General features: G+C 48.1%; 1 protein-coding gene across 2 annotated transcripts; it reads left to right on the top strand.

The window, feature by feature from the left end:
* Positions 1–688: 688 nt before the first annotated feature.
* On the top strand, positions 689–15,381 carry COPG1 (COPI coat complex subunit gamma 1). Of its 2 annotated transcripts, none has more exons than XM_073644919.1 (24): positions 689–809; positions 5,409–5,461; positions 5,805–5,885; positions 6,471–6,542; positions 6,785–6,864; positions 6,967–7,042; positions 7,119–7,211; positions 7,389–7,475; positions 7,556–7,713; positions 7,781–7,914; positions 8,936–9,003; positions 9,087–9,275; positions 9,505–9,600; positions 9,686–9,929; positions 10,007–10,082; positions 10,346–10,449; positions 10,538–10,663; positions 10,958–11,026; positions 11,137–11,279; positions 11,358–11,529; positions 11,637–11,734; positions 11,929–12,067; positions 12,208–12,306; positions 14,811–15,381. In XM_073644919.1, the coding sequence occupies exons 1-24, from the start codon at positions 785–787 to the stop codon at positions 14,939–14,941; spliced, it is 2,613 nt and encodes an 870-aa protein (XP_073501020.1). In that variant the 5' UTR covers positions 689–784; the 3' UTR covers positions 14,942–15,381. The 2 variants fall into 2 exon arrangements, with proteins under 2 accessions (XP_073501020.1, XP_073501019.1); XM_073644918.1 differs by lacking the exon at positions 689–809 and adding an exon at positions 3,614–3,779.
* Positions 15,382–25,225: the final 9,844 nt, after the last annotated feature.

Genomic DNA, 25,225 nt, shown 5'->3' on the forward strand with positions numbered 1-25,225 from the left:
GTGGGGCCGGGCATTATACACTGGTGGGGTGGGGGGCCGGAGGTTATGTACAAGGGGGGCCTGGGGTTATACACCGGAGGCAGTGGGGCCGGACATTATACACTGGTGGGGTGGGGGGCCGGAGGTTATATACAAGGGGGGCCTGGGGTTATACACCGGAGGCAGTGGGGCCGGACATTATACACTGGTGGGGGGCCAGAGGTTATATACAAGGGGGGACCTGGGGTTATACACCGGAGGCAGTGGGGCCGGACATTATACACTGGCGGGGTGGGGGGCCGGAGGTTATATACAAGGGGGGCCTGGGGTTATACACCGGAGGCAGTGGGGCCGGACATTATACACTGGCGGGGTGGGGGGCCGGAGGTTATACACCGGGGGGGGGGGCAATGGAACTGAATGATACTAAGGGATACAAGTATTTGCCATCAGGTATCAGCTGTTCGCTGGAGTTGCCAAAGGCAGGTGATGGTGTAAACCGCTTATTGTTTGGGTGACCCTTTTTACATTTTACTCTCAATAGTTACATCGAGAGTTTAAAAATAATTTTTAGTATAAAGAGATTTAAGGGGTAAAATTCCAAGGTTTTTACATTGTCCGAGGCGTTCGCTAAGATGACATCATCTGATTCTCACTGTCAGCGATTAAAGGGTTAATCCCCAGGTTCAGATAAGCTTTGGTCTTAGGTGACACAGGGAGACATTGTTCAAAGTACAGACGTCTCATACAGGAGGAGGACGTGGGGATCGCTGCCGCTCCAGGGGGGCATTTCATTCTGGAAGCCATGTTCCTGGCAGACCACCGACATGGTAGGCCCTTGCCCGTACATATATATCTCTATATAGTAGGAAGTTGCAGTGTTATTAGCTTGGATATTTTTGGAATTTACAAAGGTGATAGAGAGTAATGTGTAAGGCGGATATGGAGAATGTCCGGACCTCCAAAGATCTTACGCAGGGCAATCCTATACATTGAGGATGTCCCCTGCCTTCTACCACACTGACTGTCTGCAGCGCTTCACATGTGGCCCATTGTGGCCGGTGCTACTGATAAGGACTAACGCCTCATTTGGAACTTTTTGTTTTATCCTAGGAGAAAAAAACTGACATTTTTTTCATCAAGGTTCTGGATCCGATTTTCAGCCTTTTTGATCCGTTGTGTTCCTTTATACAAGAAATGTTTTCTTATAATAAATTGAAATAAAAATTCCAAACTTTTCTTACCCATTAAAAGCAAAACCCCCCAGCACTTACATGACATATGGACGGCATTCATGTGTTATATTATTTCATGGATCCATTGATTTGATCTGTGACGGACACGTCTGCTTTTTTTTACGGATATTCAGGTCGCAATATATCTCTGACTTCCGAACAGCCTCATAGATAGGGATGAGTGGACCCGTGGAAGGTTCTGGTACTCGACCTGAACTTTACTCAAAAGTTCGGGTACCAGAAACTTGAACCAGAACCCGAACCCCATTGAAAAAAATGGGGACCCGAACTTTGGAACTGGAAAATTTATTTCTCTCCCAGACTTACCCAGGAGCTCCGAACATTAAAACGGATGGGAGAAGTCTGTGTTCAGAGTTTTGCATCGGACACTCAGTGTCCGGTAAGAACCTCGAATCTGTAAGTTCGGGTTCGCTCATCTCTATCTGGGAAAAGCGTGCGTTCTGCTACCGGTGATTTCCGATCTGTCTTTGGTCTTCGGATCATTTTGGAAGTTGTAGCTTTGTGACAATGCAACAGATTGGAAATATTGTAAAAAAAAAACCTATGTTTGCAGTTTTCTTTTCCATCATAGGAACAGCACCCGATATACCCTACTGACTTGTATTGGGGTCTGTCATGGTTTCCTTAATTTTTCTGGAAAAATAGAGCTACAAATTGCGGTATAATTTCTGAAGAATCTGCGATGGAGGTTCAGATATTACCCGAGCCTCACGTCTTTTACTCTATCAGATCAGTACCTGACTTGTCTGGTTGAGTAGCCGGTGACTAAGGCCACGGCCCCACTATCAGTATTCGGTCAGTATTTTTTCTCAGGAGTGAGAGCCAAAACCAGGTGAGGAACAATCAGAGAAAAGGTATAATAGAAACAAGTCACCAATTCTGCATTTATCACCCACTCCTGGTTTTGGCTCCCAACTCCTGAGAAAAAATACTGAGCGAATACTGACCAAATACTGATAGTGGGGCCGTGGCCAAACTGATACTTATTGACTCAGCCGGAAGCTTGACTGCCCTGTACGGACTCCAGATCTCCACAGGAGGGCTAGAAGTTACAGCTCCAGATCTATGCGACCGTACGGCTACACAGCTATATACACTGACTCCCATTAACCCTTTGTCGAACATATACATCGCTGACAGGTGATACGTAACGCAGGGTGCTGTACATATTTGCCGCTTGCATGGCGCAGGCTCAGGAGCCGATCCTGTACCATCTGTAACAAACAGACTGATCCAGCCGCCAAACATTGTGCAAAAGTGGTAAAACATAAACCCGATGGCCTCGAGTCATTTTTGCATTTGCAGCTTTTTTTTTTTTTTAACGCAATTCTTAATTTTTCACGCCTATTTTTTTGCGTGTCAGGTTGTATTTTTTAGGGGCACTGTTAAAAAAAACCCAAAACAAGACCAATTATATCATCCACGTTGGGTCGGTGCATTGTTTCTTCTCATTCAAGAAAACTGCACAAAATAAAAAATGCTCTTTTATTGTATTTGCGCCTTTGTTGTCTACTTTTTGGTGCTTTTTATTTAATTCATTCATTTTCGCCTTTTTTAAAGTCTATCTAATAGGTTTTCACCTTTTTCTATGTTTGCCGTTGTGGGCATGACATTGAGGTTTCCAGATGATTCCTTGGTGGCGACTTTTTAAAAAGTTGCTAAAATTTTGCGCAAATTAGCTTCAGTCCCGCCGCTGCGATTTCATGTACATTTTTTTTAAAAAAGAAAAATTTGGGAAGTTTTACCGACTTTTTGTACTAAAAAGATAAAAATAAAGGCCTCGCTGCATCATATGTGTGTATTTTAAAGTCACTTTTCTTCTTTTTCTCGTTGCCCTTTTTTTGCGCCAAGTTTGTCAAAACGAGATTCATTAATTTTTGCGCAAAGTATAAAAAGTCATATCCTCAGCAAAATTTGTGCAAAAAAGGACAGAGAAGGGGGAGGGGAATCTGTACAAAAACTTTTCGACTTTTTACAAGGAAGTGTTTGAGGAACCGGACGAAAATATATGGAAAAGCCAAACTTTGCCCTAACTTAAAAAATATCAGGCGAATATGTATAAAATAAGACATTAAAAGGTGCAAATTAAAAGAGAAATAAGGCACTAATGAAAAACACCAAAAAAGAGACAAAAAAGGTGGAAAATGCATGTTAGCAAGTTAAAAAAAAAACAACAATAAAAAATAAAATTGCATCTTTGTTGGTGACTTCTCTACATCTGCGTTATTAGCTGCGTTTTTCCACCTAAACTGAGGCAGAAACACCGGAACTTCCATCTGAGCTTGTAGCCAGAGCACTGCGCATGCGTGTTAGCAGAGGGGCGAATGGGAACCGTTCGTACGACAGTGTCGTAAAGGGCTGTAAGCGCGCATGCGCGGGCCTAAGAATCCCGACGTTCCCTCTCCTTCCTTTCCTGGCACGCATGCGCGGACTGTGTTGTCAGGGGTGACGTGTCCCGGTGACAGCCTGGCAGGAAGTGGCGGAGCTCGTACACGGGAGTCGTGAAGATGCTGAAGAAGTTCGATAAGAAGGACGAGGAGTCCGGTGAGAGGGCAGGGCGGGGGCTGAGGCGCCATGACGGCCTTGTATCGAGCATGGAGGGCGGGCTGGGGAGCCACAAGTCCCAGCGTGCTGTGTGCCAGCCCTGCGGGGCATGCTGGGACTTGTAGTGCACTCCTGGGTTCTCTGTAGTTTCCTCTGATTTCTGAGTGGCCCCCTGGTGGAGATGTTGGGGGCGTACGCTGCTCATTGGGGGTCTCTGCGCTCGGACCCCTCCTATCTAGATGTGATCACCCACCCAGTGCATCAGGGATCACTTATTGTTAGAGTGCCCCTTTAATATTCCCTTAAAGGGATGTCCCATGATGGCAGCCTCTGTCCATGCTATATAAGCCCATGGTGGGTGGTCCTCACTCGTATTTATCCCCCCGACTTTGACATCATAAGATAACCATCCGCACAGCATTAAAGGGGTCCTCGGGCGACGCTAATGTCTGCATCGCTGCCGATGACACTACGTCCCCACACGAGTCCCGAAACCCTGCACAATGGCCAGGAATCGTGCCCGGGTCAAAGGGGTTTGTGGGTCGTAACGTCCTCGCAGCGCTCAGCACTGGTGCACAGGTGTCAGATGATCCCTTTAAGTGCTTATTCGCATCGGATCAGTGCACGTTCAACGCCATTGACTTCTAAGGGGAACGTCAGTGTCTTCAGAGATGTCAGAAAAAAATGGCGCCGCACGTGAGGTAGTCACAGCTATATACGTAATAATGGTGAAGAAAGGGATTGGCGATCCGGGCGGCCACAAAGAGCCAAACTGTCCAGTTGTGGATCCACTGGACCAAATATTCAGAAAATAACTTCATACAATGAGTTAATTATTTATTATTTTCTTCCAAAAATGCATCTAAGTCTTTTTGAATCCATCGACAGCTCCCTCGGCTCCTGGCTTTTTGTATAGCCACTGCTCTTACAGTAAAGAACCAGCTCCTGAGGTCAGCTGCTCCACAGATTACTAGTCCTCATGGTAAAGATGCCTGGTCTCTGGAGGGAGCGCCCTCTTGTCTTTTGAGGGGCTTTTACATGAAACTGCTTTTGAGCCTACTTTTTGTATGAGTCATTTGTGATGAAGGCTCCTAATAAATCTCTGGGCCCCATTAACATAGGGCCCGAATCATCAAGACCAGTGTTTATCAGATGGGCTGGAGTCAGATGTACGCCTCTTAATGAATCGGGAGCCCTGGACGAACGGCGTATACCTCACTGTGCGCCAATCCATGCCGGAGTAAGATATGTGGCATAGTGACCGCTACCACTAGTCATGTGGGAGTTTCCGTGCCCCTGTCCCATCCCAGCTCTGCCCACTTTGTCGGAACTGGGCGAAAATGGCACGAACACGCCAAAAAAAATCTCATTATTGTAGCACAGCCTCCAGTGGCACCAAAACTGTGCAATTTTTCAAGCTTTGTACCCCAGAATTCTGCCATAAAAGTTTTGATGAATCCGGGGCCATAACGTCTGAGTCTCCAGTATTGCCCCACGTTCCTCTTAGTGTATGGGCACCATAAGTCTTCAACTATACCAGGATCTAAGTGGTGAACTGCAGACGCCCCTGGGGTTATTTAGTTTATTACCAGTCGGACTAAGTGTTGCTTTTTGTTTCTGGGATTTCAGGTGGCAGCTCCAATCCTTTCCAGCACTTGGAGAAAAGTGCCGTGCTCCAGGAGGTGAGTGTTATGTCTCAGTCACACACCAGTCTGTCTCCTGCCAGGCACGTCATGGTGGGGAGAAACTTTACAATCCCCGAGAAACAGTCAAACAGTAGGGCTGCAGATATGTTGGCCGGAAAATTTGCAGCAATTTTTTGCCAATTTTTGCTGCAGGTTTTACTTCGACCTTCACACTTTACAATGCAGAAGGTGAAACGCGCAGCTGACAGCATCATGTCCATAACTAAATCCGCAGTGGTGTTTCATGCTGCACCTGTGCCCTGGGGGGGGTCTTACAAATGCCAATTTGTAACAGATTTGGCCAAATTGTCTTATTGTCTATTATTGTTTTTAATTCTAGGCTCGTTTGTTTAATGAGACTCCAATCAATCCCCGAAAATGTGCTCACATCCTGACTAAGATCCTGTATCTGATAAACCAGGTATGTGTCCTGCACCCAAGACACCTGGAAATGTGGTGGGTGGCATCCTCAGGAGAGCGTGCCCGGCCTGGCACCAAAACTGTGCGCGTGCGCTCTCGGGGGCCGAACGGGGGCTGTGCGCGTGCGTTGTCGGGTGCCCGTGCGCTGTTGGGGGCTGTGCGCTGTTGGGGCCCGAGCGGGGGCTGTGCGCGTGCGCTGTTGGGGCCCGAGCGGGGGCTGTGCGCGTGCTCTGTCGGGGCCCGAGCGGGGGCTGTGTTCTCACTCTGGGCAGTTGGTACTATCAGTCCGAAGCAGGGGAAGACCCTCAAAATGCAAAGTTAGGAGGGTGTAATGCTGCACCAAACTCTCAGCTTCGCCAAGGGTGCACTAAAGCCTCCACATTTGCATGCAAATTAAAAGAATTTTTCTCAGGCACTGTATCACTGACCGGTCCAACGCTAGAATGATTTTTTTATAGGTGCTTTCTCTGCTAATATTTATTATGGTGTTAAGGTGGATCTTCTCTTCTTTTGCCCTCTCCTCCCTGAGCTGCGTTCACGTCCCCTCTATATACTGCACTTACATTGGTCCTTTCTCTTCCCGCAGGGTGAGCACATGGGGGCCACAGAAGCTACAGAAGCTTTTTTTGCCATGACCAAATTGTTCCAGTCTAATGACGTAAGTGATTCCTGCAACTTACAGCAACAAAGTATTTGTTTGCCGCCCTGGTGCTGTCCGCCGGGCAGAGTAGATCCAGCTCCAGGGTTGCAATGAGGCGTTCTCTGTTCTTCTCCACCTTATAATTTGCCAGATACGTATCGTTTTTTGTCTTTGATGTATTTACCCACAAAGTAAATTAGAAAGTTTTAGGACTTTGTTAATACAATCCTATTAAGTTTGATCCTATTTTCCTCACTCAGCCGACCCTGCGCAGGATGTGCTACCTCACCATAAAGGAGATGTCGAGTATCTCTGAGGATGTGATCATCGTCACCAGTAGGTAAGATCCGGCATCCATTATGTTCAGGCCATTAGTTATAAGTGACACATACGATTCAGTATAACTTATGGCGGAGATTATAGGTTGATATTTCACTTGCAGTTTAACCAAAGACATGACCGGGAAGGATGACAGCTACAGGGGTCCGGCAGTGAGAGCCTTGTGTAAGATCACAGATGTAAGTCCTTTTTCCTGCCGGTTGGGTTTTCTCGTCCCTTTTCCCAGTTTCCCATTGTCACGCCTTATTTCATCAGAGCACCATGCTGCAGGCCATCGAGCGCTACATGAAGCAGGCCATCGTGGATAAAGTGCCGAGCGTGTCCAGCTCTGCTCTGGTCTCCTCCCTGGTAAGTCAGACGTCGGTGACACCTGCAAAATGAAGAGATCATGTAAAGGAGCAGTTAGAAGACCACAGCGGCGGCAATGGTTTTCTGCCGCAGTGTGTGAACGTAGCCTTTATTTAGCATTTAGACCTAAGCAGATGCATAATGGTGACTCTTTTCCGTGGTGTTTAACCCCCTCAGCACTTGCTGAAGACCAGTTTTGACGTAGTGAAGCGTTGGGTGAATGAAGCGCAGGAAGCGGCCTCCAGTGATAACATCATGGTGCAGGTGAGCTTTGTATAAATCCCACTCTGATCGCAGAACTCGTCACATTGGGAATAATCGCCTCCCGTCCTTCTGATCCTCAGTACCACGCTCTGGGATTGCTGTACCACGTCCGTAAGAACGATCGTCTCTCCGTCAACAAGATGCTGAGTAAGTTCATGCGTCACGGCCTGAAGTCTCCATTCGCCTACTGTATGATGATCCGGGTGGCCAGCAAACTCCTGGAGGAGGAAGATGGAAAGTAAGTGACTCAGTAATCCCTGGATATTGTGTGTGAGGATGGGTAGTAACTTTATGTTCCTTTCCAGCCGGGACAGTCCGCTGTTTGATTTCATTGAGAGTTGCCTGAGAAACAAGCATGAAATGGTGGTTTATGAAGCTGCTTCTGCCATCGTTAACCTGCCTTCCTGCACTGCCAAAGAGCTGGCACCCGCTGTGTCCGGTGAGTAGGATCAGTAGCACCATAGGCTGGTTAACCCCTGCCCGACGTGTGACATACGTGAGCTGAGCCGCTCCTGATGGCTGTGTTATACTGCCAGCAACTGCTTCTTATGGCAGCGATCAGGGTTAGCTCCGATCGTTGCTGTTTAACAACCTAAATGCTGCTAGTAATCTTACGGTGGCATTTAAAGAGGTCGTCCACTACTTTAGTATTGATGATCTATCCTTAGGATGGGTCATCAATGTCTGATCAGTCTGGTTCCAACACCCGGCGTCCCCGCCAGTCAGCTGTTATCGGTGGCGGCGGTGGCCGCCGGCTGGAAGTACTCACTTGCGGAACTGGATACTAACATCCACCTCATATTGATTTGAGTAGGAGGTGGATGTGTAGTATCAAGCCCCAGCCACTACCAGAAGATGGCGCAGCTCCACAAGTGAGTACTTCCGCCCGACACTGATAACAGCTGATCGGCATGGGCACTTGTTGTCATACCCCGACCGATCAGACATGGACAACCTCTTTAAGTGCTGTGGTTGCATAACGCCACCTTTCCGGTGCCCATTGTGCCCTGCAACCCCATCACTCACAGCATGATCTATTTGATATTGCGGAGTTCCTAAAAGTCTCCTAAAACAAAAAATGCTTTGGACAAATGTTTTTTGTTTTTTTTCACCATTTCACCCCATTTTTCTGTACATTTTATGGCTCAAGTCAAAACTATAACGCATTCTGCAAAAAAAATAAGCCCACACGCGATCCAAATGATGAAAAATAAGTAAGAAAAAAAATACGAAAGCGCAATAATTTCTGAGTCTCCGTGAGGTTAATATTCGAGTTTGCTGTGAGGCTTTTCTGGCGTCAGTGACTTATTATTCAGGAACTAGTTGAACTCTTTTTGTAGTCAGGCGCCTTTTACATCTTATATTTCTTCTATTTTTCTTATCGCAGCCTTGGCTTGTACTTTATATATTACCAAACACAACTTTTACCCATTTTTGGTTCTGTTTTTTTTTCTTTTTAGTGCTTCAGCTGTTTTGTAGTTCTCCTAAAGCCGCCCTGCGCTACGCTGCGGTCCGGACGCTGAACAAGGTGCCGTGCTCTTATCTGCTGTCACAGAAGAGCTCCAGTAATAGCCGTGATGACTGATCATTGCTTTATCTGGACGGTTACAGGTCGCCATGAAACACCCATCAGCCGTCACTGCCTGCAACTTGGACTTAGAGAATCTGGTGACCGACTCCAACCGCAGCATTGCCACCTTGGCCATCACCACGCTGCTGAAGACGGGCAGCGAGAGCAGCATTGACCGACTCATGAAGCAGATCTCATCCTTCATGTCTGAAATCTCAGACGAGTTCAAGGTGTGAATCGTATCCTCTATTAAAGGGGCGGGCTGGGAAGAGGCATTAATTACCTATCCAAGGAGGACACTAAAGATGAGTTAATCTGCAAAAATTACAATTTACAAATTCAAGAGCCACAAGATGACTGGTAGTGAAGAGGGACAGCTCCAGCTTATAGCAGAATGATTGTGTCAGTAGCTGTATATATATTTATTGGATTTTAATGCTCCCTTATTTTGTTTTCTAGGTGGTGGTGGTACAAGCGATCAATGCTCTATGTCACAAGTATCCCCGGAAGCATGCCGTCATGATGAACTTCTTATTCACAATGCTAAGAGAAGAGGTAAAATCCATTCTGTGTGTTGCTGGAAGTGATGGCAACTAATTGGTCAGTATTTAAGGGATATTTTTTAATACTTTGATCACAGGGCGGCTTTGACTACAAGAGAGCCATAGTCGACTGTATCATCAGTATCATCGAGGAGAATCCAGAAAGCAAAGAGACCGGACTGTCCCATCTGTGCGAGTTCATCGAAGACTGCGAGTTCACCGTTTTGGCCACCCGCATCCTCCACCTCCTGGGACAGGAAGGACCCCGGACCAGCAGTCCATCCAAATACATCCGCTTCATCTACAACAGGGTTATACTGGAGAACGAGGAGGTTCGGGCAGGTGAGGGCCGCACGGGATCTCCGCTTTATATAGAAGTCCTGACTTTTTCATCCTGATTCTGCTATCCTCTCTGGTAGGTGCTGTCAGCGCTTTAGCCAAATTTGGTGCTCAAAATGAAGACGTGTTGCCCAGCATTTTGGTGTTGTTGAGAAGGTACGTAAGTCGATGTATTGTTCTGCGTTGCAGTAACTGTCTCAGACTTTGAAGGAAACTTTTCATCTGTGAAATGAAAATGAGATTAAATTAAAATGGCTCCTCTTTGGTCACATCTAGTACTGCAGCCCAGCCGTGTTTACTGCAATGGGACTGAGCAGCAATACCAGATACAACCAGGGACAGGAGGTGCAGTTTTTTGCAATTTCCACCTATAAGGTGCATAATGTAAAGATTTCTTTATTTTTTTTTGTCTTTTCCAGATGTGTGATGGATGACGATAACGAAGTGCGAGATCGAGCTACATTCTATCTGAACATTTTGGAGCAAAGGCAAAAGGCTCTGAACTCTTCCTACATCCTCAACGGTGCGTTCATTGATTTCCTGTAAATGTTTTCCGTTAGTGGCCGCTCCAGACACGACGGCTACATGTCTTAATTCTTTCCTGATCACAGGGCTAACGGTGTCTGTCCCGGGATTGGAGCGGGCGTTACATCAGTATACGCTGGAGCCTTCTGAAAAGCCATTCGACCTGAAGGCCGTGCCATTGGCCACCGCACCCATCGCAGAACAGAGAGCAGGTCGGTCATCCCATCGTCAGCACTGTGATTACTGTGACATTCTGCTTTATAGATGCGCCCGATCTCTCTTCCCCCAGCGCAGTCCTGCTCGTGCCTTATTGGTAGCAACATAAACGTTTCTAAGATTGCAAGGAAGGTTCGGAAACTGCCACTTTGGGCAACGTCTGGTATTGAAGCTGAAGACCAGCTATAGACCGGACATATCGAATATTTGTAGAATTTCATGCATGTTCAGGAATATATTATACATTTATTTGATTTGTGCCCTGACTAGTCCGGTCTCTTGTTTATTAGAAAATGCACCAGCCACAGCAGTAAGGCAGCCGGAAAAAGTGGTGTCCACCAGGCAAGACATATTCCAAGGTAAGTGAATTCCACCACAAAACCAGATTTTCTAGGCACATTCGCTCTTACAAAGTCCCATACAACTGTAATGCATCTTTTTTTTTTTTTTTTTTTATACTTTTCTTTAGAGCAACTTGCTGCTGTTCCTGAGTTTAAGAGCCTCGGCGCTTTATTCAAGTCGTCTCCTGAACCCGTGGCCCTTACCGAATCCGAGACCGAATACGTGGTCCGATGCACGAAGCACACGTTCGCCAGTCACATAGTGTTCCAGGTGAGACTCGCGCGGTGGTGGCTGCTGTGCCCACAATATTGATGTCCACATTTACTGACCCCTTTTCTCTTCTTATAGTTCGATTGCACCAATACGCTGAACGATCAGATCCTGGAGAACGTGACGGTACAGATGGAGCCCATAGAGGGATATGAAGTCATCTGCTGTGTGCCGGTGAAGTCTCTGTCCTACAACCAGCCCGGGACCTGCTACACTCTGCTGTCTATCCCCGAGGAAGATCTCTCTGCCTGTAAGGACTTATAATTATATTTTATTATTATTATTATTATTTGAACTTCACCATCTTCTGGAGAGACTCTAATTTGAAACTTTTTTTATTTGCTCCCTCTCTTCCAGATTCCTGCACATTCAGCTGCATGTTGAAGTTTACTGTTAAGGACTGCGATCCTAACACTGGCGAAGCCGACGAGGAGGGTTACGACGATGAGTACGTGGTAAGTAGATGTCAATGGTCTTACCTGACTTTTTACCCACAGGGAAGGAGCTGATGGGTAGCAGTGGTAAGAAGTATGCCTGCCAGCAGTCAACTATTCTATGGGGACAGTTGTCTCCGACCACTTTATCTGGCAGATGATCCGTCTCTGATACAGTTGGGTTGGATTTAGTGGTTTTTGTTCCTCTTCTGCAGCTGGAGGACGTGGAGGTGACCGTGGTGGATCATATACAGAAAGTCCTGAAGCCGAACTTTGGTGCCGCTTGGGACGAGGTGGGAGATGAGTATGAAAAAGAAGAGACGTTCAACCTTTCCACCATCAAAACTCTGGAAGGTAAAACCTCTCTGTGCAACTGATAAGTAGTTGTCTGTGGTCGGATATCAGCAGAGCGTGTATATTGTATTTTATCTATATTATTTGGTTTTCTTAACTTATCTCGTGGCCAAATCTGACTGAGATTGTTTTATCCACAGATGCGGTTGGAAATGTAATAAAGTTCCTGGGAATGCAGCCGTGTGAGAGGTCCGATAAAGTGCCAGAGAACAAAAATGCTCACACCCTGTACCTGGCAGGTAAGGTCTTCTGAGCTGGGTCCAAATATTGAAATATTTCTATAGAACAACAGCATGGCCCTGTATATGTCCAGAGCTGTATATATGAGTTAGTATTAAGGCAGCGAGAATGACTTTTTAGATAAAATGTGCAGAATAGTGAGTTCAGCTCTGGAGTATAATACAGGATGTAACTCAGGATCAGTAATGTAATGTATGTATACAGTGACTGCACCAGCAGAATAGTGAGTGCAGCTCTGGAGTATAATACAGGATGTAACTCAGGATCAGTAATGTAATGTATGTACACAGTGACTGCACCAGCAGAATAGTGAGTGCAGCTCTGGAGTATAATACAGGATGTAACTCAGGATCAGTAATGTAATGTATGTATACAGTGACTGCACCAGCAGAATAGTGAGTGCAGCTCTGGAGTATAATACAGGATGTAACTCAGGATCAGTAATGTAATGTATGTACACAGTGACTGCACCAGCAGAATAGTGAGTGCAGCTCTGGAGTATAATACAGGATGTAACTCAGGATCAGTAATGTAATGTATGTATACAGTGACTGCACCAGCAGAATAGTGAGTGCAGCTCTGGAGTATAATACAGGATGTAACTCAGGATCAGTAATGTAATGTATGTGCACAGTGACTGTACCAGCAGAATAGTGAGTGCAGCTCTGGAGTATAATACAGGATGTAACTCAGGATCAGTAATGTAATGTATGTATACAGTGACTGCACCAGCAGAATAGTGAGTGCAGCTCTGGAGTATAATATAGGATGTAACTCAGGATCAGTAATGTAATGTATGTACACAGTGACTGCACCAGCAGAATAGTGAGTGCAGCTCTGGAGTATAATACAGGATGTAACTCAGGATCAGTAATGTAATGTATGTATACAGTGACTGCATCAGCAGAATAGTGAGTGCAGCTCTGGAGTATAATACAGGATGTAACTCAGGATCAGTAATGTAATGTATGTACACTGTGACTGCACCAGCAGAATAGTGAGTGCAGCTCTGGAGTATAATACAGGATGTAACTCAGGATCAGTATTGTAATGTATGTACACAGTGACTGCACCAGCAGAATAGTGAGTGCAGCTCTGGAGTATAATACAGGATGTAACTCAGGATCAGTATTGTAATGTATGTACACAGTGACTGCACCAGCAGAATAGTGAGTGCAGCTCTGGAGTATAAGGCTGTGTGCCCACTATGCGTTTTTTAAGCGTTTCTCCAGCGGCAATTCCGCCGCAGAAACTCTTAAACGCTTGGTAGAAGGTCTGCCATGTTCCCCAATGATAATCCACGTGTGCTGTGCACATGCTGCGGAAATTTCCGCTGCGGATTATCATTGCGGAAAAATCCGCAGCACTACCAATTATTTTGCGTAAGAGCGGCCATTGACTTGCATTGAATCGCTTAATATCCGCATGACTACATTTGCACTTGCGGATATTATGCGATTCTATGTGCGGATGATACCCGGGTCTGGAGAAGAGGAGACTCTGCTCCGGACCCGGGTACCATAGTACCTGTAAAAAAAAAAAAAAGAAGAACTGAAAATAAAGAAAAACATTATACTCACCTTCTGATGGCCCCCAGTCTCCATAGTGATGCATCCTGGATCCCCGGCGGCTCGCGATGGTCTAAAAGGACCTTCCATGACGTCATTTAGTCATGTGACAGGTCACGTGACTGCTGACGTTGGCGGTCGCGTGACCTGTCACATGACTAAATGACGTCATGGAAGGTCCTTTTACACCACCGCGAGCTACCGGGGAGACCGGAGAAGGAGACCGGGGGCCATCGGAAGGTGAGTATAATGTGTTTTTTTTATTTTTTATTATTTTTTTTAACTAACTTGGTCACACTATATAAATCCATGCTGGTTGCATGGATTTATATAATGTGACCAAGTTATCAAGTACTTTCCAAGTGATGCTAAAATCGCTTGGAAATCGCTTGTCAACCCGCATGCGGAAATGCATGTGAAGAACGCTTCACATCCGCATGTCCCTGGCAGGAAAAACACATGTACAATCCGCATTTACAATCCGCATGCTTTTTTTGTGCCAGGGAGATGCAGAAACGCTCAGGAAAAAATCCGGAGCATTTCTGCATCGTGGGCACATAGCCTAATACAGGATGTAACTCAGGATCAGTAATGTAATGTATGTACACAGTGACTCCACCAGCAGAATAGTGAGTGCAGCTCTGGAGTATAATACAGGAGGTAACTCAGGATCAGTAATGTAATGTATGTACACAGTGACTGCACCAGCAGAATAGTGAGTGCAGCTCTGGAGTATAATACAGGATGTAACTCAGGATCAGTAATGTAATGTATGTACACAGTGACTGCACCAGCAGAATAGTGAGTGCAGCTCTGGAGTATAATACAGGCTCAGTACCCAATAAGTAGTATAATGTATTTACTAGGTGACTCGACTAGGTTGTACAGTAGTTACAGATTCTCCATTACTTTGAGTCTTTCTGGCTCTTTTACAGGTGTATTTCGAGGCGGCCATGACATCTTGGTACGGGCAAAGTTGGTTCTGACAGACACGGTGACAATGCAGGTGACGGCCCGGAGCAAGGAGGAGTATCCCGTGGGCGCCATCATGGCATCGGTTGGATAAGGGCAGCAGCTTTTTTTTTTTATGCTGCAGACAGAAATGGCGTTACATTGTACAGTCCATTAACCCTTCTCAGCCCAGAGGGTGCCTTGAACATATGGGAGCACTACGGCACAGTATATTTCAGTCCTCCCGCTGGGCTCTGCAGGTCGCTAGTGATTTACCAGAATAATAAGGAAAAATTAAGGAGGCCTGTCTATTAAGAGGTGGGCAGGCTAAGGGTTAAAAAATTACTTTAGGAATCCTGTAATTATCGGTTCTGCTTTTGTAATGAGCCAAAACATGACGACCTTTATCCTTGCTGATAAATGATTGTCTGCAGCTATTGATTTCCTCGCCCTTCTCAGCCGGGACATTATATATACGCGCCCTCCTCCTCCTCCTCCTCCTCTTATTATTTGTGGAGACCTAGTTTCAATAAATGCCGCCCCGGCGTTCCTGTATTCTGCTTCCGCCATTTGCCTGGGTCTGGATAATTGCAGTAAGCGACTAAAGCCCGGCTGGAAAAGAGCGCGAAACGCGTTTCGAGGATTGTTTAGGACGTTCCTGAGCTCAGAGGGAGCGGCGTACGTCTTCCTTTACAATCAGTCCGGCAGTCGTGTGTTATGTAGACGCCATGAGGAATATCCTGGAAGATACAGATTGCTCTCGCACTTCTCTACAGATAGATTGCACGCTTATATTTCCTTAAAGTGGTATTCCACCTGTAAATAGAATAAGGAAAAGGCTCGGGATCTTTTAAGGGTTTGTCACATAAACTACATGTATCGCCGACCACATGGTACCTATTAATGTATGATGGACTGATTTATGTGGGAATAGAGCAGTACTGAGCGTGTTCGACCAACACTCCTTTAGACGGTGATTGGAGCGGCACCGAGCGCATGCGACCACCTCTCCTATAGACGGTGACTGGAACGGTACCGAGCGCGGGCGACCACCACTCCTATAGACGGTTACTGGAGCGGTACCGAGCGCGGGCGACCACCATTCCTATAGACGGTGACTGGAGCGGTACCGAGCGCGGGCGACCACCATTCCTATAGACCGTGACTGGAGCGGTACCGAGCGCGGGCGACCACCACTCCTATAGATGGTGACTGGAGCGGTACCGAGCGCGGGCGACCACCACTCCTATAGACGGTTACTGGAGCGGTACCGAGCGCGGGCGACCACCATTCCTATAGACTGTGACTGGAGTGGTACCGAGCGCGTGCGACCACCACTCCTATAGACAGTGACTGGAGCTGTACCGAGCACGTGCGCCCACCACTCCTATAGACAGTGACTGGAGTGGTACCGAGCGCGTGCAACCACCACTCCTATAGACTGTTACTGGAGCGGTACCGAGCGCGGGCGACCACCACTCCTATAGACAGTGACTGGAGCGGTACCGAGCGCGTGCGACCACCACTCCTACAGTGGTGGCCAAAAGTATTGGCACCCCTGCAATTCTGTCAGATAATACTGTTTCTTCCTGAAAATGATTGCAATCACAAATTCTTTGGTATTATTCTCTTCATTTAATTTGTCTTCAATGAAAAAAACACAAAAAGAATTGTCCTAAAGCCAAATTGCATATAATTCCACACCAAACCTAAAAAAGGGGGTGGACAAAAGTATTGGCACCCTTTGAAAAATCATGTGATGCTTCTCTAATTCATGTAATTAACAGCACCTGTAACTTACCTGTGGCACCTAACAGGTGTTGGCAATAACTAAATCACACTTGCAGCCAGTTAACATGGATTAAAGTTGACTCAAACTCTGTCCTGTGTCCTTGTGTGAACCACATTGAGCAGGGAGAAAAGAAAGAAGACCAAAGAACTGTCTGAGGACTTGAGAAACCAAATTGTGAGGAAGCATGAGCAATCTCAAGGCTACAAGTCCATCTCCAAAGACCTGAATGTTCCTGTGTCTTCCGTGCGCAGTGTCATCAAGAAGTGTAAAGCCCATGGCACTGTGGCTAACCTCCCTAGATGTGGACGGAAAAGAAAAATTGACGAGAGATTTCAATGCAAGATTGTGCGGATGGTGGATAAAGAACCTCGACTAACATCCAAACAAGTTCAAGCTGCCCTGCAGTCCGAGGGTACAACAGTGTCAACCCGTACTATCCGTCGGCATCTGAATGAAAAGGGACTGTATGGTAGGATACCCAGGAAGACCCCACTTCTTACCCCGAGACATAAAAAAGACAGGCTGGAGTTTGCCAAAACTTACCTGAGAAAGCCTAGAACGTTTTGGAAGAATGTTCTCTGGTCAGATGAGACAAAAGTAGAGCTTTTTGGGAAAAAGCATCAACATAGAGTGTACAGGAAAAAAAAGAGGCATTCAAAGAAAAGAACATGGTTCCTACAGTCAAACATGGCGGAGGTTCCCTGATGTTTTGGGGTTGCTTTGCTGCCTCTGGCACTGGACTGCTTGACTGTGTGGATGGCATTATGAAGTCTGAAGACTACCAACAAATTTTGCAGCATAATGTAGGGCCCAGTGTGAGAAAGCTGGGTCTGCCTCAGAGGTCATGGGTCTTCCAGCAGGACAATGACCCAAAACACACTTCCAAAAGCGCTATAAAATGGTTTGAGAGAAAGCACTGGAGACTTCTAAGGTGGCCAGCAATGAGTCCAGACCTGAATCCCAGAGAACACCTGTGGAGAGATCTCAAAATGGCAGTTTGGAGAAGGCACCCTTCAAATATCAGGGACCTGGAGCAGTTTGCCAAAGAAGAATGGTCTACAATTCCAGCAGAGCATTGTAAGAAACTCATTGATGGTTACCGGAAGCGGTTGTTCGCAGTTATTTTGGCTAAAGGTTGTGCAACCAAGTATTAGGCTGAGGGTGCCAATACTTTTGTCTGGCCCATTTTTGGAGTTTTGTGTGAAATGATCAATGATTTGATTTTTGCTTCATTCTCTTTTGTGTTTTTTCCTTGCAAGCAAATTAAATGAAGATAATAAGACCAAAGAATTTGTGATTGCAATCATTTTCAGGAAGAAACTGAGTATTATCTGACAGAATTGCAGGGGTTCCAATACTTTTGGCCACCACTGTATAGACAGTGACTGGAGTGGTACCGAGCGCGTGCGACTACCACTCCTATAGACGGTGACTAGGCCGCTACCGGGTGTGTGCGACTTCTCCTAGAGATGGTCAATGGGCTAGTACCGAGCGTGTGCGACCACCACTCCTACAGACGGTGACTGGAGCGGTACCGAGCGCGTGCGACCACCTCTCCTATAGACGGTGACTGGAGCGGTACCAAGTGTGTGCGACCCCATCTCCTATAGACGGTGACTGGGCCAGTACCGAGCGCGTGCGACCACCTCTCCTATAGATGGTGACTGGAGCTGTACTGAGCGCATATGACCACCACTCCTATATACGGTGACTGAAGCAGCACCGAGCGCGTGCGACCACCACTCCTGTAGACGGTGACTAGGCCGCTACCGGGTGTGTGCGACTTCTCCTAGAGATGGTCAATGGGCTAGTACCGAGCGTGTGCGACCACCACTCCTACAGACGGTGACTGGAGCGGTACCGAGCGCATGCGACCACCTCTCCTATAGACGGTGACTGGAGCGGTACCAAGTGTGTGCGACCCCCTCTCCTATAGACGGTGACTGGGCCAGTACCGAGCGCGTGCTACCACCTCTCCTATAGATGGGGACTGGAGCTGTACTGAGCGCGTGCGACCACCTCTCCTATAGACGGTGACCGGAGCGGTACTGAGCTCGTGGGACCACCACTCCTATAGATGGTGACTGGAGCGGTTCTGAGCTCGTGGGACCACCACTCCTATAGACGGTGACTGGGACGGTACCGAGCGTGTGCGACCTCCTATAGATGGTGACTGGAGCGGTGGTCTCACGTGCTCACTACTGCTCCATTCACTCAGTATTTTGAGACTGTGCAGAGTGGGGGTCCTAGCGGCCAGACTCTCAGCAATCATACATTTACTCTCTTCCCGTATACAGTTGATATATCTTGTTTGGGACGTCCCCTTTATTGGGGGCTCCAGCGACTTATAGTATCAAGAAATGTGATTTTGCTCTGGTAGAGGAATCCAGATTATTCAGAGCAGTGAGCAGGCGGTGGTCCGCCTCGTCCCCCCAGCACATCGGTGAGGAAGAAAGGAGGGTCCTCCGCTCACAGGACCAGACCGGGCTGAGATCATTATTAAAGCATCCTACTAGCCAAATAGAAGTGTCCTCACCGAGCCCCCTGCCCCCGGTATAACGGGCCCCACCTCTCGTCAGCCAGGTGGTTCCAAGAGTCTCCTCCGCTACGTTTCATTCTCAATGTGGAAATCTGCATCCTGGGATCCAAGGAAGAAATGGCCGGAGCCCTGGGGAAAATCCGCTCCTGGATTCTGGATACACAAAACTCTTACAAAAAGAAGTGTATGTGAGAGACCACAATAAAATAATGAATCCGATCTGCCGTCTGCTTTATTACGAGCTGCACGCGGGCCACAGTGTTAGATGACACCTGATCATGGGGTTTATTACCAGGCTCCATCACCACCGATGGCGTCAGCAAGGCCTGATGATGGGGGGGGGGGGGGTGACTGCCGGAGAGGGTGATGCAGACCCTCGCTCCTGTACAGCGACTGATGGGGGGGGGGGGGGGTGACAGCCGGAGAGGGTGGTGCAGACCCTCGCTCCTGTACGACGACTGATGAGGGGGTGATGCCGGAGAGGGTGGTGCTGACTCTCGCTCCTGTACGACGGCTGGTGGGGGGGTGACAGCCGGAGAGGGTGGTGCAGACCCTCGCTCCTGTACGGCGGTTGATGCTGGAGAGGGTTATGCAGACCCTCGCTCCTGTACGGCGGCTGGTGGGGGGGTGACTGCCGGAGAGGGTGGTGCAGACCCCCTCGCTCCTGTACGGTGGCTGGTGGGGGGGTGGCTGCTGGATAGGGTGGTGCAGACCCTCGCTCCTGTACGGCAGCTGGTGGGGGGTGACTGTTGGGGAGGGTGGTGCAGAACCTCGCACCTGTACAGCGGCTGGTGGGGGAACTCCTTTAAAATCTGGTTTAGGCTACGTTCACACACTGCGATTGTGGTGTGTTTTTTTTTCTGCCACGTCACGATGTTGCAAATTGCAACAAAAATTATGAGGTTTTCCCGTGATTCCTAATAGTCCCAGTGAGGACTTGCAACCACATTTGCTATCTCTCCCATATGTTTGTTTGTTCACTGGGTAGAGAGGATCACCTCTGCAAGAAAAAAAGGATTAAAGGGGTATTCCTATCTCTAAGATCCTATCCCAATATGTAGTAGGTATAATAATAATAATATTAGCAAATACCTTCAATTAGAAATGTAGTATAGTTCCTCTGATTCACTATGTCGCTTACCCCATGTGCAGGGCATTGCAGGACCTTAGGTGTCCATGGTTACAACCACTGATATAGTGACAGCTAGTTGCTAGTGGTCGTAACCATGGATACCTAAGCTACTTTTTAGCTAAGTTTTATTATGTCACTTTTGTGCAAAGAACCACAGGGGTGGGCCTTTTCTCTCCAACCTAATGATCCATGCTTAAGGTCTGTAGAAGAATTTTTTTCTGCTATGTTGCTATTATATGACGATCCTGATCGAATCTCATCTGCTGAGGCAGAACTCAGGCGTTTGAATCAGGGGTCAGGTGATGTTGAAAATTATTGCACACACTTCAGGAGATGGGCCTCAGAAGTTAAATGGAATGATCCTGCGCTGAAATGTTTATTTCTTGCTGGTCTGAGTGAAAGGGTTAAGGATTTGCTAATTGCATTCCCCGCACGTGAGACTCTGCAGGATGCCATGCAATTAGCTGTTTGTGTTGACAGGAGACTGAGATTTAGACAGAATGAGGTAAAGACTCCTGTAATGCCAGGTCCTAGTCCCCAGAAAATCTGCTCTGACGGTGGAAAACCGATGGAGGTTGGGGCGACGTCACTCCGCTCTCAGGAAAGAGACCGGAGGTTTACCGAGGGATTGTGTCTTTATTGTGGTAAAGCTGACCATTTGATTAAGTATTGTGAGCTTCGTTTAAGTAAAGAAAAAAAAAGGTCAGTTACGCCCGTATAGCTTGTTTACGCTCTGCAGGAGTGTTTCTTTCTGGGAGTACTACTCTGCAGGGAGATTTGATTGAATGTCAGGTATTTGTGGATTGTGGTTCAACACTTAATGTGATTGATAAAGGGTTTTTGGAAAACCTTAAATTGAAATCTAAACCTTTGTCATCACCTATTTCTGTGATTGCAATTGATAACACTCCTTTGAAATGTATAACTCACCTTGTGAGTTTGCTGAATTTCCTCTCACTATCAATGGAGTTCACCAAGAAATTTTGGACTTGGTTATTTTAGATAATTTACCCTCTCCGGTCGTTCTAGGATTGCCTTGGTTAAAACTGCACAATCCTTTGCTGGACTGGTATACTAATGTGATTAAGTCTTGGAGTCCGAACTGCTATGATAAATGTTGTAACGGTCGCATTGCGGCTGTGGAAAAAGGGGAATTACCTGTACCTATTCAAGATTTTTGGAGGGTTTTTTCGGAGGAGGAGTCGCAAGTTTTACCTCCTCATAGGGATTATGATTGCACCATTGAGTTTGTTCCAGGTGCTACTCTTCCCAAAAGTCGCTTGTAGCCGCACCTAGCCATCTATACACAGCAGGAAGCCACACGTTGCCATCTATACACAGCGGAAGGCCGCACGTAGCCATCTATACACAGCAGGAGGCCGCACGTAGCCATCTATACACAGCGGGAGGCCGCACGTAGCCATCTATACACAGCGGGAGGCCGCACGTAGCCATCTACATACAGCAGGAGGCCACACATTGCCATCTATACACAGCGGAAGGCCGCACGTAGCCATCTATACACAGCAGGAGGCCGCACGTAGCCATCTATACACAGCAGGAGGCCGCACGTAGCCATCTATACACAGCAGGAGGCCGCACGGCGCCATCTATACACAGCAGGGTGCCGCACGTAGCCATCTATACACAGCGGGAGGCCACACGATGCCATCTATATGACGCGCCCCTTGGGCCAGTGCTGTAGTGCGGCGCGCGTGCACGCGGGGAATACCCGGAGCCGGATCCGATGGGGGTAGTAGTCTTTGTGTGGCGGTGACCCGGTCCGTGCCCAGGGTGGTCAAACTAAGTGGCAGTTATTGGTATGATGGTATTCGTGTCCGACTACGCCACCCGTTGAATGCGGCTATGAAGCCGCCGCTGCAGGGCAGTCCGCTGAGGCCGGTGGTACGGATGTGCAGCGTGGATGGTTTAGCCCCCAACGGGAGGGGTATGGCCTCAGGGCAGAGGATGAGGTTGATGTTGGGAGTGATGGTGTGGATGTCCCAGCACTAATGGTGCGACAAGGAAGCACGGAGACGCGAGGGTACAGTTCAGGGTCTTTACTGATGGTACAAGGCAAATTCCCCCGGGAGTACTGGCTAGTAGTTGGGGCCTGGTTAGTCTGCGAGTAAGCCGTAGTTCCCCTGGCCAGGTGGAGTTGTAGGCCTTCTCGTTAGTCTGTACCCTTCCTGGCTACCCTGCTTTCGGCGGTTACAAGTAGTCCACGTCCCTGGGTATACCGTGTGGTGCTCACCCGTATGGCTGGTGACCTGGGGCCTCCTGTTAGCCTCCGCTCCGGGATGGCGGTGCTGGTCCCTTCGTTGTGACTGAGCCTCCGGGCTTTTATGGCCAGAGGACCTGGAATCCCCTGCCGGATGGATTCTGCTGCTGGGTATATCTTAGTCCCCACAGCCTCGGACTCCTGTGTCCGGTTTTAGTACCTTCTCCCAGGGCGAGCTCTGCACAGCTCCAGCCCCTGGCGCTTCTCCTTGGCTCCTACAGAGCTCCTGATGTCTATCTGTCCCTGTTTCTGCGTGTCCAGACCAGACTCCGTCTCTGTCTGGAACTCCTCTCTCTAACCCTGCCTCAGCCCCAGTTTATATAGGGGAAGTTCTTCCCCTCCCAGGACTGGGCAGGAGGTGTGGCATGCTTAGGATTCCTGCCCAGGAGACCTCCCACCTGCTCACAGACGTAATACTGCTATTACTGTGGAAACCAGACCCCTGGGGTGCCACATATACACAGCGGGAGGCCGCACGGTGCCATCTATACACAGCAGGAGGCCGCACGTAGCTATCTATACACAGCAGGAGGCCGCACGTAGCCATCTATACACAGCAGAAGGCCGCGCGGTGCCATCTATACACAGCAGGACCTGCATGGCGCCATCTATACACAGCGGGAGGCCGCACGGCACCCCCCAGATACAGCGGGTGGCCGCACGGCGCCCCCCCAGACAGCGGGAGGCCGCACGGCGCCCCCCAAAGACAGCGGGAGGCCGCACGCAGTCACACACACACACACACACACACAAACTTATTTACATATACATACAGTACATACACGCATAAACACATTTGAAACACAAAAATACATATAAACAGACATCACACAATGATATCTGCCTACACACACACATATACACACACACTCACTCACTCACACACACACACTCACACACTCACCATTCCCCTGCTCGGCTCCAGTCCTCCTGAGTCCTGCTCTTTTCCTGTGCAGCACTGCAGGCCGGGCGTGCACTGCGTGACGTCACAGCTAGGAGACACGGCCGCGCACAGGGCCGTGTCTCCTAGCTGTGATGCGGCCGGGCCAGCACAGGGAAGTTAACTGCTGCAGTGCTGGCCCAGCCGAAGAAGAAGCAGCGGCCGTGCGCCGCTGCTGGGGGAGCGGTCCGGGGACCCCCCCGCCACTGTCTGCCGGTATGTGCCGCGGCGCCGCACATATAATGAGGGCAATATCTGGCAATAGACACCCCGGAGCCCCGGGCCCCCTGGAGGTTCGGGGCCCCGGGCGGTAGCCCGGATTGCCCTCATTATAATCCGCCTATGGTCATGAGTCTCGGTTGGCAGGTCATCCAGGAATTTCTGAGACTAAGAGACTTATCAGTCGCAGTTTTTGGTGGCCTGGATGGCAGAAGGAAGTCATCAAGTGGGTGCGTCAGTGTACTGTGTGCGCTAGGTCAAAGGCTTCCCATACCCCTGCTGCGGGGTTGCTTTGCCCTCTGGAGGTTCCTAGTGCTCCTTGGACGCATCTCACTATGGATTTTATTACTGATCTTCCTGTGTCTGAGGGTTTTACTGTCATCTGGGTGGTCGTGGACCGTTTTAGTAAGATGTGTCATTTGGTTCCATTCATTAAGTTGCTCTGCGCCAAGACACTCGCTAAGGCGTTTGTTAAGGAGATTGTCAAGCTCCATGGCGTTCCCACGGATATTGTTTTTGATAGAGGACCTCAGTTTGTGGCTCGCTTTTGGCGTGCTTTTTGTGACAGGTTGAGAGTCCATTTGTCATTTTCGTCTGGTTATCATCCTGAGTCTAATGGACAGACAGAAAGAAAGAACCAGAATGTTGAGCAGTTTTTGGGTTGTTTTGTGGCGGACAATCAAGAGGTGTGGTCTGAGTTTCTGCCACTTGCTGAATTTGCTCTTAACAATCATCCATCCTCCTCTGCTGGGTGTTCTCCTTTTTTTTGTTGTACTGGGAGACATCCGTCTTTTGGTTCGTTCTCCAAATTGGGGTCGGCGGTGCCGGAGGAGGAGAATTTTTCCGGTGATTTGGAGAGAGTTTGGACTAATGTACGTTGCAACCTTCAAGAGGCTAACAAGAAGTCCAAGAAGTATTTTGACAGGAAACGTAAAGAGGTTTTGTTTACTGTGGGTGACATGGTTTGGTTGTCCTCAAAGAACCTGCAGTTGAGGATTCCCTCTAAAAAACTGGGTCCTAAGTTTGTGGGTCCATTTAAGGTGCTTCAGGTTGTTAACCCCTCTGCTGTTAGGTTGGATGTCCCTACTTCCTGGAAGATTAATCCTGTGTTTCATGTTTCCTTGTTGAAAAAGGCTGATGTATCTGATAGGGACGCCACTGTCACAGTTCCTCCTGTGGTGGAAGACGGCGAATATGAAATTTCTCGTATCTTGAATTCTAGATGGCATAGAGGGAGATTACAGTATCTTGTCTCCTGGAAGGGTTTCGGTCCCGAAGACAACTCCTGGGTAGGGACGGATGATGTCTCTGCTCCTAGGCTTGTTAAAGCTTTCCACAAGAGGTTTCCGGATAGGCCTGGGCCTGGGGGATCCGGAGGATCCTCATAGAAGAGGGGGTACTGTTAGAACCCTCCTGTTTGTTTTTTCCATCTTGTGTTTTGCGGTCACATGACCATCTGCCTTTATATTCCAGGAGGAAAAGAGAAGCGGTGCCTG

Source organism: Phyllobates terribilis, unplaced genomic scaffold, assembly GCF_046119375.1.
Source record: "Phyllobates terribilis strain yellow unplaced genomic scaffold, ASM4611937v1 Scaffold_8__6_contigs__length_399053987, whole genome shotgun sequence".
In the NCBI taxonomy this organism is placed as follows: Eukaryota; Metazoa; Chordata; class Amphibia; order Anura; family Dendrobatidae; genus Phyllobates; species Phyllobates terribilis.

Bases quoted from the DNA above. Each gene is read 5' to 3' on its own strand.
- COPG1 (XM_073644918.1), top strand. From the start codon at position 3,743: ATGCTGAAGAAGTTCGATAAGAAGGACGAGGAGTCCG. The intron at 7,212-7,388 runs GTAAGTCAGACG...TAACCCCCTCAG, and splicing joins CTGCTCTGGTCTCCTCCCTG to CACTTGCTGAAGACCAGTTT. The intron at 9,601-9,685 runs GTAAAATCCATT...CTTTGATCACAG, and splicing joins TCACAATGCTAAGAGAAGAG to GGCGGCTTTGACTACAAGAG.